General features: G+C 60.7%; 3 protein-coding genes across 5 annotated transcripts; all 3 read left to right on the plus strand.

The window, feature by feature from the left end:
• Positions 1-1,310: 1,310 nt before the first annotated feature.
• Positions 1,311-5,313, plus strand: LOC149917776 (scavenger receptor cysteine-rich type 1 protein M130-like). The gene is made up of 12 exons (XM_090140709.1): positions 1,311-1,436; positions 1,549-1,869; positions 1,942-2,256; positions 2,336-2,638; positions 2,741-3,055; positions 3,133-3,447; positions 3,521-3,829; positions 3,906-4,256; positions 4,373-4,519; positions 4,606-4,695; positions 4,774-4,857; positions 5,011-5,313. Exons 1-12 carry the CDS (start codon positions 1,373-1,375, stop codon positions 5,172-5,174), a joined length of 2,778 nt encoding a protein of 925 aa, XP_089996835.1. The 5' UTR covers positions 1,311-1,372; the 3' UTR covers positions 5,175-5,313.
• Positions 5,314-7,353: 2,040 nt separating this feature from the next.
• Positions 7,354-11,899, plus strand: LOC149917777 (antigen WC1.1-like). 3 transcript variants are annotated; one of them, XM_090140705.1, is made up of 12 exons: positions 7,354-7,588; positions 7,701-8,021; positions 8,096-8,410; positions 8,490-8,792; positions 8,885-9,199; positions 9,277-9,591; positions 9,662-9,970; positions 10,047-10,400; positions 10,514-10,660; positions 10,747-10,836; positions 10,915-10,998; positions 11,151-11,899. In XM_090140705.1, exons 1-12 carry the CDS (start codon positions 7,525-7,527, stop codon positions 11,312-11,314), a joined length of 2,781 nt encoding a protein of 926 aa, XP_089996831.1. In that variant the 5' UTR covers positions 7,354-7,524; the 3' UTR covers positions 11,315-11,899. The 3 variants fall into 3 exon arrangements, with proteins under 3 accessions (XP_089996831.1, XP_089996832.1, XP_089996833.1); XM_090140706.1 differs by having other exon boundaries at positions 10,047-10,397; XM_090140707.1 differs by lacking the exon at positions 10,915-10,998.
• Positions 11,900-13,742: 1,843 nt separating this feature from the next.
• MPEG1 (macrophage expressed 1) lies at positions 13,743-16,729 on the plus strand. Its single transcript, XM_031593252.2, has one exon. It carries the CDS (start codon positions 13,817-13,819, stop codon positions 15,974-15,976), a length of 2,160 nt encoding a protein of 719 aa, XP_031449112.2. The 5' UTR covers positions 13,743-13,816; the 3' UTR covers positions 15,977-16,729.
• The last annotated feature ends 215 nt before the right edge of the window (positions 16,730-16,944 follow it).

Consider the following 16,944-nt stretch of genomic DNA (forward strand, 5'->3'; position numbering starts at 1 on the left):
CAGCTGCGTGCCACCGCAGCGTGCCGCTGCCAGGAGGAATGGCGGCCTCGTGGCTGGCAGCGCTCATCCCTCCCGCGCAGGCCAGGCCTTCCCGCCGGGGCCTCTCAGCTGGGCCCGGAGCCGTGCTGCAGTGCCGCCCGGTGCTGCTGGCAGAGCTGTATGCCCGGCCCTGCCGAGCCCTGCTGCCTCCTGGGCCGCTGCTGCCTCCTGGGCCCCGCTGCGGCCCGCAGGGAGGCCGCGCTGGTGCTCTCGTGAGAGCAGGGCAGGGCCGGAGCTCTGCAACACGAGCACAGCAGGGCGGGAGCGACGCCCGGGTGCCGCTGGCATCCCCGTCCCGCACACTGCATCCCCGCACCCTCAGCAGGAGCCCGGCCCCGCAGCCGTGTTCCCAGGAGCCCCCGGTGCCCACTGAGCCGTGCTGCCACGCAGTGACCCTGCAGTGGGGCCGGGCTCTGCCCCACATCCCAGCGCTGTCTACAGGCAGGCTTTCGCTTTTGAAAGCGGCCGCGCACCCGTCGCACACTTCCTCCTTCCCCAGCGCCGGGCTGCACGCGGGGACACGGGCAGGGACAGCTCGGCCCTGCAGCCTTCCTTCCCCTGTGCACTTGGGGTTTCTGCGCTGTCCCCACAGCGGCTGCACAGCCCTAGGACTGCTGCATTCTGCAGCTGTTCCTGTGTCTGCTCCTGCAGCGGCAACGGCAAAGCGGGGCAGCAAGACCCCTTCCTGCATGCTGCAGGCTCGAGTAGAAGAGCAGCACCTTATGCCGTGTATGGCTTCTGTGCAGGTGGCACGGCAGCTGTGTGAGGTTGATGCTCACAATGGTTCCCTGCATGGAGAAAACATCCCCTCCTGCCTGTGCTGCGGGGAGGATGTTGGGTCCACTTGTACCCAGATGCAGGCAGTGCTGTGTCCCAGCGGCTGATGCAAGGTTCCTGCTGCCAGCATGGGCACCTTATTCATCCTCACTGCTGCCTGAGGAACCACAAAGGCAGCTGTAGGACCCTACTAGTATGTGCTACGCACTAGAGTGCAGAGGGAGGCCCTGTTTGGGTCGGTCCTGTCCCTGTGGGGACCCTCTCTGCATGGGCACAGCCAGAGCCCCAGCCCCTGCTCAGGGACATGCAGCACACAGGCAGGCTGACTCCCCTTGGTGACACGCAGGCAGTGAGCCCCATGGTGGTGCTGCGTGACGCCAGGAGCGGAGACAAGCCTCATATTTGGGCACGAAGCAGGTTATTGGAGGCTGGGACCCGGCAGGCGGCTGATAACCCTGCTGATAACGGCTCCCACCGCACATGGCCATCCCCATTGGCTCCTGCCTGCAGGGGCTGCCTATATCTCCCCCTCCCCATCCTGGGCTGCAGGCTGTGCATGTGGGGCATGATGATGCCTGCCAGGGTGCTGGGGTTGCTATTCTGCGTGCAGTTCTGCATGGGTGAGTGATGGGGCAGTGGGGTGGCCATGGAACAAGAGGGAAGCGGAGGGGCAGGGTTGCAGCCATGGGACGGGCACCCCCAGGCTCAGCCAGCTCCCCGGGGTGCCCACAGGCAGCGAGGAGCTGCGTCTGGTGGATGGCGGTGGGCGCTGTGCCGGTCGGGTGGAGGTGAAGCATGAGGGCGAATGGGGCTCCGTCTGCAGCTACAACATCCAGTGGGATATGGATGCAGCCAAGGTCGTGTGTCGTCAGCTGGGCTGTGGCACGGCGGCCCATACGTCCTCATATGCCCCATTTGGGCAAGGCAAGGGACGCATCTGGCTGCATCCATCCTTCTGTGACGGCACTGAGGCCACCCTGCAGGACTGCCCCCACTCTGGCTGGGGGAAACACTTCTGTGGCCATGAGTGGGATGTTGGGGTGATCTGCTCAGGTGAGACAGTGTCTGGGATGGGAACAGAGTGCCAGGACCCCTGGGCAGGGCTGAGTCCGATCCCTGATGCAGAGGCACTGGAGCTGCGGCTGGCGGATGGTGGGGGACCCTGCGAGGGGAGAGTGGAGGTGAAGCTTCGGGGACGCTGGGGAACGGTGTATGACAATGCCTGGAACATGGATGATGCTGAGGTGGTGTGCCAGCAGCTGGGCTGCGGCTCAGCTGCTCACACAAAGTTTACCTCACAATTATCACAAGACCACAGTACCCTAATGTTGGTCTTTATCAACTGTAATGGGAATGAGAAGGCCCTGTGGGACTGCAACATTGATTACTGGGGTCCGTACAATTTTCCTCGTGATTTTAATGCATCTGTGGTCTGCCAAGGTGAGAGCTGGGGACATGCAGCACTGTGGGGAGCCCATCACCCAGATCCCCCAATCCAGCAACACACCTCTTATGGCAGGGTTCTCCCGGCTGGCTGGAGGGGACAGTGAGTGCTCAGGGAGGCTGGAGGTGAGGCAGGGCCGGGCCTGGGTCAGCGTCTGCCATAGCCACGTGGACCTCATGGCCGCGCAGGTTGTCTGCAAGGAGCTGGGCTGCGGTACAGCACTAGCCCTAACAAAGGCAGGGCATTTTGGGGCAGCAGACTGGCCGTTCTGGGACGGTGCCTTCGAGTGCAACGGCACTGAGCCCCTCCTGTCCGCTTGCAAACAGCGGCCTCCCCACATCCAGAACTGCACCCAACCCGCTGCCATCATCTGCTCCCGTAAGTGCAGGGGTCGTGGGTCTGCATCAGCCCCTTGCAGTGTGGTTTACATGGGAGTGGGTCCCTTGCTACACCAACCCCAGCACCCTCTCTCTGCTGCAGCATACACCGGGTTCCGACTTGCAGATGGAGATTCAGACTGCACAGGGCAGGTGGAGGTGGAGGCACGAGGGGTCTGGAGGCCCCTGTGTGCCACTGCCTGGGACCTGCCTGATGCCCACGTCCTCTGCCACCACCTGGGCTGTGGCTCTGCTGTCTCCTTACCCCCACCAGGCCATTTTGGGACAGGGACAGGGACACTGCGGCGTGATGCTTTCACCTGCAGTGGAAGCGAACGGCACCCAGGCGAGTGCCTCGTGGAGGTGCTGGGACAGCCCACCTGTCCCCCTGGGCACACCGCTGCTGTCAACTGCTCAGGTGGGTGTGGGGAAAGTGGGAACAACCAGCAAGTGGAGAGCTCGGCCCATTCCCACACCACAGCCAGGCTGTTGCAGGTGTTGGCAAGCCCCTGTGGCTCCACGGTGAGGAAAGCCGATGTGATGGACGGCTGGAGGTGGCCGTGAGCCCCGGTGTGTGGGCCCGTGTGTCTGTGGGGCTGTGGGACAATGGCACTGCCACCGTGGCATGCCGGCAGCTGGGCTGCGGTGTGCCGGAGAAAGTCTATGCTGCACCAAACAATGGCTCGGGCCCCATGGAGCTGCAGGAGCTGCACTGTGTTGGCACTGAGGAGCTCCTGGCACACTGTAATGCCTCAGGGATGGCCACAGAGCCCAGCAAGAGCCACAAGGAGTTGGCCATCACCTGCTCAGGTGAGTGCACAAGGAAGGACCACAGGCATCACAATGCTGCCATCCCCACCCCCAGCCTGACATTCCCGCACAGGAAGCCGACGTCTGAGGCTGGTGGGCGGCCCCGGGCGCTGTGCCGGCAGGGTGGAGGTGTACAGCGAGGGCACCTGGGGCACCGTCTGCCAGGACACCTGGACCCTGCACGATGCCACCGTCGTCTGCCGCCAGCTGGGCTGCGGATGGGCCCTGGAGGCACCTGGCTCCGAGCGCTTTGGGCCTGGCACAGAGATGCTGTGGCTGGGTGCCAGGGGCTGCTCTGGGACAGAGGATGCTCTCTGGCACTGCCCGGCCACAGTGCAGCGTGGCTGCCAGCTTGGCGGCGGTGCGGGCGCAGTGTGCTCAGGTGAGTGCCACCATCCCTGTGGATGGGATCAGCCCCACCACTCTGGGGGTGCAGTGATCCCCTGACCTCGTTGCAGGGCTGCTGGACCTGCGGCTGACAGGGGAAAGCAGCAGATGCCGTGGGCAGCTGGAGGTGCTGCATGAGGGGATGTGGGGTCCTGTTTGTGCCAATGGCACCAGCCCCGCCACGGCCGCTGCTGTCTGCCGCCAGCTGGGATGTGGCACTGGGGGGAGTCTGGAACCAGTCCCTGCAGAGGGCTCGGAGCCCGCCTGGCTGAGCTGGGTGAGTTGTGAGGAGGGGGCCCGCTCGCTCTGGCGCTGCCCCTCAGCGCCCTGGCAGCTGCAGGAATGCGACACCACTGGGATCACCCACATCGTGTGTGACGAGGACACCGGGGACAGCAGTGAGGCCACCAGCCCAGCCCCAGGTAGCAGCCACCGGGACAGAGACACCTCAACAAATGGCTTTGTCCTTGCTCACTGTCCTCTAACTGCTGCCATGGCATCCCCACGGGGCCTCACGCTTCCTATCACTGCCCCACAGCTCTCAGCCACAGCGCTGTCCCGCTGACTGCAGCACCAAGGAGTGTGTCAGCGCTCACGGTGCTGTGCGTGGTCCTGGGGACGCTGCTGTGCCTGGCCCTGGCCGCCCTGGCAGTTCTGGCACACCGCATGTGGGCCCAGTGCCAAGGTGGGCACCGCCCTGGAGGTTCTACGACCCCAAGGCAGAACCCTGGGGACACTGGGGGCACCGGTGCCATGCATGCTGCTTTGCAGGCCCCAGCAAGGATGCTGCCTCCGAGGTTGTGTATGAGGAGCTGGACTACAGCCTGATGCCTGAGTACCAGGAGGTGCCCAGCCACACAGGTGGGAGCGGGATGGTCCCCGGGGCTTGAGGCTCTCCCCATCCCCTGTCATGTCCCCAATGCCCTTCCTTTTCTCCAGGCTCCCTGTCCCAAGGCTCAGGGAAAAAGGTGTCGGAACACAGTGGGGACGGTGTAGAGGAGAGCAACCTCCAGGTGTCCCCAGGTAAGGGCACAGGCACAGAGGTGCACTGTGAGTACAGAAAGGTACACAGTACCCTTCAGAGGGGACGCAGAAAAACAGCACTGAATGGGAGGTCAGGGCACAAAGCCCCTCCCAGCAGTGTCCTCACCAATGTCCCATCCATGTCTGTCGCAGACTCCCCTGCCCAGCCTCAGCACAGCCCTTCACATGGCTACGATGATGCTATGGCTGTGCTGGAGGATTCCTCCTCTCCTCACGCCAGGGAAGCCCCCACACAGCCCCCCGAGGACACAGGTTACGACGACGTTGGTGTCAGCACCCCGGGCACATCACTGTGAGCAGGCCGTGTGGACGTGGCTGGACAGGGACCTCAGTCCCCACAAAGGGGCAGCCCTGGCCTTGGCAGCATCACCAATCCCTGCCTGGTGCACAGAACAGCAGCAAACTGCTCCATTCTCCTTCCTGAAGCTGGGACACAACAGCAAATTGCCTTTCAAGATAATTTTCTGTAACTCTTTCCTAATGCGTATCTCTTCTTTATTAAAACCACAAAGCTCTGCAGAAACTCCCTTCCAGCCTTGGCTTCTCTATCTGAGTCCATTGGGCATTCCTTGGGGCCGTAGAGCAAAGACAGATTTCAGAGACGTCCCCTTCGCTCTGGGCACGGGGGTAACAACGACAGAAGTGTGAAAGCTGAGAGAGATGAGGTGGGATGGCTCCCGTGACTGCTGCGCTGCAGTGGAAGGACAACAAGGACCGTGCGTCCCCACAGGCACACAGGTGCAGGCACGCTGCCACACGCTGTGGTTTCACCCGGCAGGCAGCTGAGCAGCACCCGGCCGTTCGCTCACTCTGCCCCTGCCCCCAGTGTGCCGTGGGGGAGAGAGCTGTAAACAGACTCGAGGGGGAGATACAAACCGAAAAGGGCAGATTGGCAAGCAGTTACAGAAATTCAGAAGATAACTGTAGGGCATGTATCTCCACATACATTCACAGTCTTTCCACACACACGTTCTGCTAAGCAAACCTGAGGGAGCTGGCTCTCACCCTGCGCTTGCTGGGAGGATCTCCACTTCTGAGGACACCTCCGTTGGCAGTGGGAAGAGCACACACGTTAAAGAGCTCCGTCTGACACAGGAGGCATCGGGCCAGGCTCTGAGCCACCTCCTGCACTTGTCTGTTACCGCAGTCTGTAAGGACCCGCAGTGGCTGAGGTCAGGATTCCCATCCCTGACGGAGGTTCCCGATGGAAGGTGCCGAGCAGCCGTCCCTGGGGTTTCAGCTAGAGTCCTGGGACGGGCTGTCCTGCCCCATCAGCTGCGTGCCACCGCAGCGTGCCGCTGCCAGGAGGAATGGCGGCCTCGTGGCTGGCAGCGCTCGTCCCTCCCGCGCAGGCCAGGCCTTCCCGCCGGGGCCTCTCAGCTGGGCCCGGAGCCGTGCTGCAGTGCCGCCTGGTGCTGCTGGCAGAGCTGTATGCCCGGCCCTGCCGAGCCCTGCTGCCTCCTGGGCCGCTGCTGCCTCCTGGGCCCCGCTGCGGCCCGCAGGGAGGCCGCGCTGGTGCTCTCGTGAGAGCAGGGCAGGGCCGGAGCTCTGCAACACGAGCGCAGCGACGCCCGGGAGCGACGCCCGGGTGCCGCTGGCATCCCCGTCCCGCACACTGCATCCCCGCACCCTCAGCAGGAGCCCGGCCCCGCAGCCGTGTTCCCAGGAGCCCCCGGTGCCCACTGAGCCGTGCTGCCACGCAGTGACCCTGCAGTGGGGCCGGGCTCTGCCCCACATCCCAGCGCTGTCTACAGGCAGGCTTTCGCTTTTGAAAGCGGCCGCGCACCCGTCGCACACTTCCTCCTTCCCCAGCGCCGGGCTGCACGCGGGGACACGGGCAGGGACAGCTCGGCCCTGCAGCCTTCCTTCCCCTGTGCACTTGGGGTTTCTGCGCTGTCCCCACAGCGGCTGCACAGCCCTAGGACTGCTGCATTCTGCAGCTGTTCCTGTGTCTGCTCCTGCAGTGGCGACGGCAAAGCGGGGCAGCAAGACCCCTTCCTGCATGCTGCAGGCTCGAGTAGAGGAGCAGCACCTTATGCCCTGTATGGCTTCTGTGCAGGTGGCACGGCAGCTGTGTGAGGTTGGTGCTCACAATGGTTCCCCGCATGGAGAAAACATCCCCTCCTGCCTGTGCTGCGGGGAGGATGTTGGGTCCACTTGTACCCAGATGCAGGCAGTGCTGTGTCCCAGCGGCTGATGCAAGGTTCCTGCTGCCAGCATGGGCACCTTATTCATCCTCACTGCTGCCTGAGGAACCACAAAGGCAGCTGTAGGACCCTACTAGTATGTGCTACGCACTAGAGTGCAGAGGGAGGCCCTGTTTGGGTCGGTCCTGTCCCTGTGGGGACCCTCTCTGCATGGGCACAGCCAGAGCCCCAGCCCCTGCTCAGGGACATGCAGCACACAGGCAGGCTGACTCCCCTTGGTGACACGCAGGCAGTGAGCCCCGTGGTGGTGCTGCGTGACGCCAGAAGCGGAGACAAGCCTCATATTTGGGCACGAAGCAGGTTATTGGAGGCTGGGACCCGGCAGGCGGCTGATAACCCTGCTGATAACGGCTCCCACCGCACATCGCCGTCCCCATTGGCTCCTGCCTGCAGGGGCTGCCTATATCTCCCCCTCCCCATCCTGGGCTGCAGGCTGTGCATGTGGGGCATGATGATGCCTGCCAGGGTGCTGGGGTTGCTATTCTGCGTGCAGTTCTGCATGGGTGAGTGATGGGGCTGTAGGGTGGCCGTGGGACAAGAGGGAAGCGGAGGGGCAGGGTTGCAGCCATGGGACGGGCACCCCCAGGCTCAGCCAGCTCCCCGGGGTGCCCACAGGCAGCGAGGAGCTGCGTCTGGTGGATGGCGGTGGGCGCTGTGCCGGTCGGGTGGAGGTGAAGCACGAGGGCGAATGGGGCTCCGTCTGCAGCTACAACTTCGACTGGGACATACGAGGGGCCGGTGTGGTGTGTCGTCAGCTGGGCTGTGGCACGGTGGCCCATGCGTCCCCATATGCCCCATTTGGGCAAGGCAAGGGACGCATCTGGCTGCATCCCTTCTTCTGCCGCGGCACTGAGACCAAGCTGCAGAACTGTCCTCACTTTGGCTGGGGCAACCACTTTTGTGGCCATGAGTGGGATGTTGGGGTGATCTGCTCAGGTGAGTTGGGCTGTCTGGGAAGGGGACAGAGTGCCAGGATCACTGGGCAGAGCTGAGGCCAATCCCTGATGTAGAGGCGCTGGAGCTGCGGCTGGCGGACGGTGGGGGACCCTGCGAGGGGAGAGTGGAGGCGAAGCTTCGGGGACACTGGGGCACAGTGACAGATGATGCTTGGGACATGGATGATGCTGAGGTGGTGTGCCAGCAACTGGGCTGTGGCTCAGCTGCTGGCGCCTACTTTGCCTCACGGTTCCGGTCAGTAGACGGTCCCATCATGATGGCCTTTATTGACTGCCGTGGAGATGAGGCTGCCCTGTGGGACTGTAACATTCGGGGCTGGGGTCCCTACAATGGCCCTCATGATTATGACACTGCTGTGGTCTGCCAAGGTGAGAGCTGGGGACATGCAGCACTGTGGGAAGCCCATTGCCCACATCCCCCAGCCCAGCAGCCCACCTCTTCCGGCAGGGTTCTCCCGGCTGGCTGGAGGGGACAGTGAGTGCTCAGGGAGGCTGGAGGTGCGGCAGGGCCGGGCCTGGGTAAGCGTCTGTCATGGCAATGTGGACCACATGGCTGCCCAGGTCATCTGCAGGGAGCTTGGCTGTGGTACAGTACTGGCCCTATATGGGACTGGGCAATTTAGGGAAGCAGCAGGGCCATTCTATGATGGTGCCTTTGATTGCAACGGCACTGAGCCCCTCCTGTCCGCGTGCACACAGCAGCCTCCCCACATCCAGAATTGCACCCAACCCACTGCCATCATCTGCTCCCGTAAGTGCAAGGGCTGTGGATCTGCATCAGCCTCGTGCAGTGTGGAGTGCTCAGGGGGTCCCTCATTCCACCAACCCCTCTTTCTGCTGCAGCATACACAGAGTTCCGGCTTGTGGACGGAGGCTCGGTCTGCACTGGGAGGGTGGAGGTGGAGGCACAAGGGGTCTGGAGGCCCCTGTGTGCCACTGCCTGGGACCTGCCTGATGCCCACGTCCTCTGCCACCACCTGGGCTGTGGCTCTGCCGTATCCCTGCCCCCACCAGGCCATTTTGGGACAGGGACAGGGATGCTGTGGCATGATGCCCTCAGCTGCAGTGGGAGTGAGCGGCACCCGGGTGAGTGCCTCGTGGAGGTGCTGGTGCAGCCCGCCTGCCCCCCTGGGCACACCGCTGCTGTCAACTGCTCAGGTGAGTGTGGGGACCATGGGGAGCTCCAGCAGGTGGGGAGCAATGCCGGTTCCCACAGCACTGCCAGGCTGTTGCAGGTGTCACCGAGCCCCTGAGGCTCCACGGTGCAGAGAGCCAATGTGATGGACGGCTGGAGGTGGCCGTGCGCCCCGGTGTGTGGGCCCGTGTGTCTGTGGGGCTGTGGGACAATGGCACTGCCACCGTGGCATGCCAGCAGCTGGGCTGCGGTGTGCCGGAGAAAGTCTATGCTGCACCAAACAATGGCTCGGGCCCCATGGAGCTGCAGGAGCTGCACTGTGTTGGCACTGAGGAGCTCCTGGCACACTGTAATGCCTCAGGGATGGCCAGAGAGCCCAGCAAGAGCCACAAGGAGTTGGCCATCACCTGCTCGGGTGAGTGCACAAGGAAGGGCCATGAGCACAATGCTGCCATCCCCAACCCCAGCCTGACATTCCCGCACAGGAAGCCGACGTCTGAGGCTGGTGGGCGGCCCCGGGCGCTGTGCCGGCAGGGTGGAGGTGTACAGCGAGGGCACCTGGGGCACCGTCTGCCAGGACACCTGGACCCTGCACGATGCCACCGTCGTCTGCCGCCAGCTGGGCTGCGGATGGGCCCTGGAGGCACCTGGCTCCGAGCGCTTTGGGCCTGGCACAGAGATGCTGTGGCCGGGTGCCGGGGGCTGCTCTGGGACAGAGGATGCTCTCTGGCACTGCCCAGCCACAGTGCAGCGTGGCTGCCAGCTTGGCGGCGGTGCGGGCGCTGTGTGCTCAGGTGAGTGCCACCATCCCTGTGGATGGGATCAGCCCCACCACTCTGGGGGTGCAGTGATCCCCTGACCTCGTTGCAGGGCTGCTGGACCTGCGGCTGACAGGGGAAAGCAGCAGATGCCGTGGGCAGCTGGAGGTGCTGCATGAGGGGATGTGGGGTCCTGTTTGTGCCAATGGCACCAGCCCCGCCACGGCCGCTGCTGTCTGCCGCCAGCTGGGATGTGGCACTGGGGGGAGTCTGGAACCAGTCCCTGCAGAGGGCTCGGAGCCCGCCTGGCTGAGCTGGGTGAGTTGTGAGGAGGGGGCCCGCTCGCTCTGGCGCTGCCCCTCAGCGCCCTGGCAGCTGCAGGAATGCGACACCACTGGGATCACCCACATCGTGTGTGACGAGGACACCGGGGACAGCAGTGAGGCCACCAGCCCAGCCCCAGGTAGCAGCCACCGGGACAGAGACACCTCAACAAATGGCTTTGTCCTTGCTCACTGTCCTCTAACTGCTGCCATGGCATCCCCACGGGGCCTCACGCTTCCTATCACTGCCCCACAGCTCTCAGCCACAGCGCTGTCCCGCTGACTGCAGCACCAAGGAGTGTGTCAGCGCTCACGGTGCTGTGCGTGGTCCTGGGGATGCTGCTGTGCCTGGCCCTGGCCGCCCTGGCAGTTCTGGCACACCGCACGTGGGCCCAGTGCCAAGGTGGGCACCGCCCTGGAGGTTCTACGACCCCAAGGCAGAACCCTGGGGACACTGGGGGCACCGGTGCCATGCATGCTGCTTTGCAGGCCCCAGCAAGGATGCTGCCTCCGAGGTTGTGTATGAGGAGCTGGACTACAGCCTGATGCCTGAGTACCAGGAGGTGCCCAGCCACACAGGTGGGAGCAGGATGGTCCCCGGGGCTTGAGGCTCTCCCCATCCCCTGTCATGTCCCCAATGCCCTTCCTTGCCTCCAGGCTCCCTGTCCCAGGGCTCAGGGAAAAAGGTGTCAGATCACATTGAGGACGGTGTAGAGGAGAGAGACCTCCAGGTCTCCCCAGGTAGGGGCACAAGCGCAAGGTGCACTGTGATGACAGAAAGGCACTGTGTAACCTTCTGAAGAGATGTAGCCAAACAACTTTGATGGGGAAGCGAGGGCATGAAGTCTCTCCTGGCTGTGTCCTCACCACTGGCCTCTCTGTGTCTGTCACAGACCACCCTGCCCAGCCCCAGCACAGCCCCTCACATGGCTACGATGATGCTGCGGCTGTGTTGGAGGATTCGCCCTCTCCTCATGCCAGGGAAGCCCCTGCACAGCCCCCCGAGGACACAGGCTATGACGACGTTGGTGTCAGTATCCTGGGGACACCACTGTGAGCAGACTGTGCAACAGGAACCTTTGTCCCCAAAAAGGGGTGGCTCCAGTCTTGGCAGCATCACCTCTCCCTGTTCAGTGCTGCAGAATAGCAGCAAACTGCTCCATTCTCCTTCCTGCAGATGGGATACAACAGCTAATCAGCTTTTTAAAAATTATTTTTCTGTAACTCTTTCCTTATAAGTATCTCTTCTTTATTAAAACCCCAAGACTATGTGGAAACTCACAGCCTTGTGTTCTGTACCTGAGTCTGTCAGCCATTGCATGGGGACGTGGGGTAAAGCTGAATTACAGATATATCCCTGTTTGCTCTGGACATAGGTGAAACAACAGGAAGGGTGGGAGATCTCAGATATGAGTTAAGATGGCTCCCATTGCTGCTGTGCTGCAATGTACAGAGAATAACAACTGCATGTCCCCCCAGGCACACAGATGTAGGCATGCTGGTGAAGCTTTTCTCATCCATGTGATTGAGGAGACAGTGGGCAGAGATGCTGTACTGGAGCTTGCTCTCAACCACATGAAGGTTCAGCTAGGGAATGAGAAGCTCAAGGACAGAGTTGGCTACAGCATCAATGAACTGTGGAGTTCAGCATCCTTAGGGTAGTGACGAGTGCATGCAGCATGCTCACAGCCCTGGGCTTCAGGACAGTAGAGGTTGGCCATCACAGGGAAATTCTTGCTTGTGATTAGGCCCTGGAAAGGCCCTGGTCGATACCCAAGGATCACCTTCACCCAGCTCAGAAGCAACACACCCTGATGCAGAGAAAGTTTGGTAAAAACTCTGGGAGGCCTGCACGGGTTAACAAGGAACTCCTGGCCTAACTCTAACACAAACTGGAAACCTACAGAGATGGAGCAAGAATGGGCAACATTAGAGGGAAGCATGCAGCTTGAAGCATCCCTAGCATGAAGGGATACCCAAAATCATTAATGAAATAACTATAATGATCTCAACAGACCTTTACCTGAAACACTTCAATGGACTTCAAGTAATGGCCCACAGCCTACAAATAGTAATATCTCAGTGTATCAAAGGACAGGAAGGGTGGTGGTGATTCATGAGGATATTTTCTCAAGTCTAAAACCCGAGCATGATGCAGATGGTGTAAAACTACGGGTGGATATTCTGCTGGTTTTTGCTGGGATAGCATTAGTTTTCTTCCACGTAAAAGACACGCCAGCCCAGGAAGTTGCCTGTCCCCAGAAGTGCTGTGATGTCCCAGTGCCAGCAGAGAGCAGTGGCAGCACAGCAAAGCACCGCGCCTGGCGGTGGGGGTGTCCCAGTGCTTCCCGGTCAGCGCGATGTCTGATTTCATGGCTCCATGTCATACCTGGAGGTTTACACAGTGTTCTGGGCTCCTCATCCCGCTCAGATGTTACCGTAAAATCACGCTGCCCACAACTCTGTTAGGAGGCTGTCTCGGCAGATCTTTGTCTCCAGCCTCCTGATTCGGATGTTCAATGCCCAGTTGCCCAGGGATTCCTCTGTTGTCCTGAAGCCCTCCAAGGATGGCAGCCCCAGGCCAGCAGACAAGGAGTGGTGATCTTTTTCCTCTGCTCCACATTGATGAGGACACACCTGGAGTGCTGAGTCAGCTCTGGACTCTCTGATACAAAAGAGAGGTGGACATCCTGGAGAGAGTCCAACCAAGTACTATGAATATGATGGACTAGACCCTGTCTCCTATGAAGAAAGGCTGAGGAATCTGTGACTGTTCATCCTGAAGAGATCTTCTTTGTTCTATAGAATAAGGCAGCTGATGGGAGGGCATTAAAGTGCAGAGAAAGGCTCTTCTTGCTGGTGAGGGACAAGGTGCTCTCATTGGCCCCTTTGGCTGTTCACCACACCGCTCACTACAGCCCCATTCTCTACCAGAACCATCCTGGGAAGAGGAACTAACCAGCAAAAATAGGGGAAATGAACCTGTCCGTAAGGAAAGAGCCATGGTTATTACAGCAGCTTTTGCAACAGAAACAACTTTAACTGTTTATTACCCAAAGCATACAGTTATGACACAGTTCTACACAGAAGGTGCCCTTCCCAACCTGGAATACTGAGGGGAGGACAGGAATAGGGTACAGGAGTCTGTAAAGGGCAGTGGGAAGTGCTGAAGTCTCCCCTAAACCCACCAGAGCCTTGTGGGGTATGGTAGAGCCAGGGTGAAGGGAGGGAGTGACTGAAGGGAGATGCACACAGTGGCATCACATGGATGCCAGCGGAGTGCTGAATAAGAGAGTTCTCCCTGTCCCATTCCCAGCAGAGCAGCTTTCACACTAAGAGGGAGATTTTACTGCAGGGAGGCAATGAGCTCCATGCTTTCCTGCCCCTCACCCAGTCATCTCTGCCCCACTCAGCCATTAGTCATGTTCACCAGCTTTCACTTCTCCTTTCCCTTCTCTTAATTCAACCGTGAGAGGAGGAACCACCCACCAGCTGCACCCCCTCCTCTTCATTTCCCCAGTCACCTCTTCACCAGTGGGACATCCAGAGTTCTCCAGCCATGGTCTGGGTGCTGAGGGTGGTCCTCCTCGCCCAGGCGGTGGCTATGGCAGTGGCAGAGGTTGAGCAGCCCCAGGAGCCGCTGTCCTCTGTGGGGTTTCAGGACTGCAAGAAGGCCCTGAAGCTCCCAAGCCTGGAAGTCCTCCCCGGGGGAGGCTGGGACAACCTCAGGAATTTAGATATGGGCAGAGTCATAGATCTGAGCTACTCACTGTGTAAGACCACTGAAGATGGGTCCTACATCATCCCAGATGACATCTTCACCATTCCTCGCAAGCAGAGCAACCTGGACATCAACTCTGAGATCATCGAGTCCTGGAAGGATTACGAAAGTGTCACCTCTGCCTCCATCAACCTGGAGCTGTCCCTCTTCTCTGCAATCAATGGCAAGTTCTCTTATGACTTCCACCAGGCCAAGACCCACCAAGTGCAGGACAAGGCAGTCACCACTCGCGTACAGGTCAGAAACCTGGTTTACACTGCCAAGATTGACCCAGGAGCAAGCCTGGACAAGGGCTTCAAGAAGCAGCTGTTGACCATTGCCAGCCACCTGGAAAACAACCAGACTCGGATGGCTGATTTTCTGTCTGAGGTGCTGGTGCTCAACTATGGCACCCACACCATCACCTCTGTGGATGCTGGAGCCAGTTTGGTCCAGGAAGATCAGATCAAGGCCACCTTCCTGAAGGACAGCTGGGCCATGCGGAGCTCCATCACCGCCTCAGCCGCTGTGGCCTTCCACAGCATAGTCAATGTGAAAACTGAGGAGTCTCAAGGCACCAGCTCTGCCTTCACCAAGCAGTACCTAGAGAACCGCACCAACTCCAGAGTAGAGAGCATTGGCGGGACCCCCTTTTACCCAGGCATCACCCTTAAGACCTGGCAGGAGGGAATTAGCAACCAGCTGGTGGCCATCGACCGCTCAGGGCTGCCTCTGTACTTCTTCATCAGCCCCAGCACCCTGCCAGAGCTGCCCAGCCCCACGGTGAAGAAGCTGGCCAAGCGGGTGGAGATGGCCATCCACCGCTACTACACCTTCAACACCTACCCTGGATGCACCGATGCCGCCTCACCCAACTTCAACTTCCACGCCAATGCTGACGATGGCTCCTGTGTGGGGACCATGACCAACTTCACCTTCGGGGGAGTCTTCCAGGAGTGCACTGGGCTGGCCGGCCCCGACACCAATGAACTGTGCCGGGCGCTGGAGCAGAAAAACCCCCTCACCGGGGCTTTCTCCTGTCCCGCCTCCTACAGCCCTGTGCTGCTGGGCATGCAGGAGTGGGAGGAAGGCCACAGCCACCTGGAATGCCACAACAAGTGCACCCTGGGCATCTTCTGCCACCGAGTCTGCAGGGACGTCTTCTGGCTCTCCCGGGTGCAGTTCAGAGCTTATTGGTGTGTCGCAAGTGGCCCAGTGCCCCCAGACTCGGGCTACCTCTTTGGGGGGCTGTTCAGCAGCCGCAGCGTCAACCCCCTCACGGGTGCCCAGTCCTGCCCCTCGCGATACTTCTTGCTGAAGCTCTTCGATGACCTCAGGTTGTGCGTGAGCCAGGATTACGAGGCAGGCAGCCGGTACGCGGTGCCGTTTGGGGGCTTCTTCAGCTGTCAGACAGGGAACCCCTTAGGGGGTCAGCACCAGGGTACCACCGAGGACCCTTACGCCAAGCGCTGCCCCACAGGCTTCAGCCAGCACTTGGCACTGATCAGCGACAGCTGCCAGGTGGAGTACTGCGTCCAGGCTGGCGTCTTCACAGCGGGCTCGCTGCCGCCAGCGCGCCTACCACCCTTCACCCGACCCCCTGCCAACCTGCCAGCCATCGACACCGTGCTGGTGAGCAATGGGGATGGGGAGAGCGCCTGGGTGCGGGATGGGACGGGCCGTGCGTGGCGGCTGGCACAGCCCATTGAGATCCAGCAGGCAGCAGAGATGGTGAGGGGCCGGGTGCTGACGGGGGGTGAGGTGGCTGGCGTGGCTGCAGCAGTGGTGGTGGGGCTTGTCACCATGCTGGCAATGGTCTGCTACGGTCGCTGGAGGTACAAGAGAAAGGGGTACCTGGCTATGGGTGAAGGGGCCACGCCCGTGGAGAGGCCAGGGGACAGCACTGCAGTGAACATGGGCGAGGGGCACCAGCAAGAGTCAGCAAGGCTAATGGAATAAATATTGCTCAGCTGCTTGTGCTAACCTAGGCAAAGCCCCAGGCCCACTCCCTTCCCTGAGGCACAGCTGTGCAGTGCCAGCAGCCCCTGCACCTCACTCCATTCCCATGACAGGTTCACCTCTCTGCAGCTCCAGCAACCCAGCAGGGCTCCACCACCCTTCTCCTTTCTCTGGGCCCCCTGATTGACCTCCAAGGCCATCGCCTGAGGCCATCCCACCACCAGGACCCACCACATCTCTCCACCAGCCCCTGCTCTTTCCCAACCAACCCAACCAGCTTTGCTGCTTGAGAGATAAACAGTCCCCATACCCCATTACAGGCCATGCCCACTCTCTCCTCCCCATTCCCAGAAAAGGGGATCCAGTGCCCTTCAAAAAGCTGCTGAGGTTGTTGGGGTACCCAAGAGAACCTCAAAAGCAAGGGGAAGCCATGCAAACCCCCCTTCCTGACTCACCGGATAGACTCAAGTCCATCGCAGAGATACGCAGCCTGTAAAAGCATTGGCTCAGGGACCAACTCCTTGGAGAACACCCTACTCCCCCATAAGTCCCCCAGCTACTGCACACACCCAGCACCCATTTCCACCCGCAGGAACAGGAGGGCGACCCGCGCCTCCATGTATATCTATCATGATAGATATACACACACATGCAGAGAGGCACGGATCACTTTTATTTCAGCCAGCAAATAATTGCATAGGCAACACAGCATTAAAAAAAATAATAATAATAAAAAAGGAATGTTGTTAAAAAGCTGTGTCACGTTAGTCATCAACCTGGCACCTGGAGGTGGGGGCCCTCTCCCTCCCCCGGATCACATGAGGGTTTTGCATAGCTCCAGCTCAGGTTTTTCTGCAGCAGGGCAGCCTCAGGTGCAGCCATGCAGAAATCATGATGCTGTTCCCCTGCTGCAGAGCTGCCCAGATGGGGATTTCCTAGGGACAGAGGGTTTCTCCCTTGAGGTAGAA

Source organism: Phasianus colchicus, chromosome 5 (genome assembly GCF_987193195.1).
Source record: "Phasianus colchicus chromosome 5, bPhaCol1.hap1.1, whole genome shotgun sequence".
In the NCBI taxonomy this organism is placed as follows: Eukaryota; Metazoa; Chordata; class Aves; order Galliformes; family Phasianidae; genus Phasianus; species Phasianus colchicus.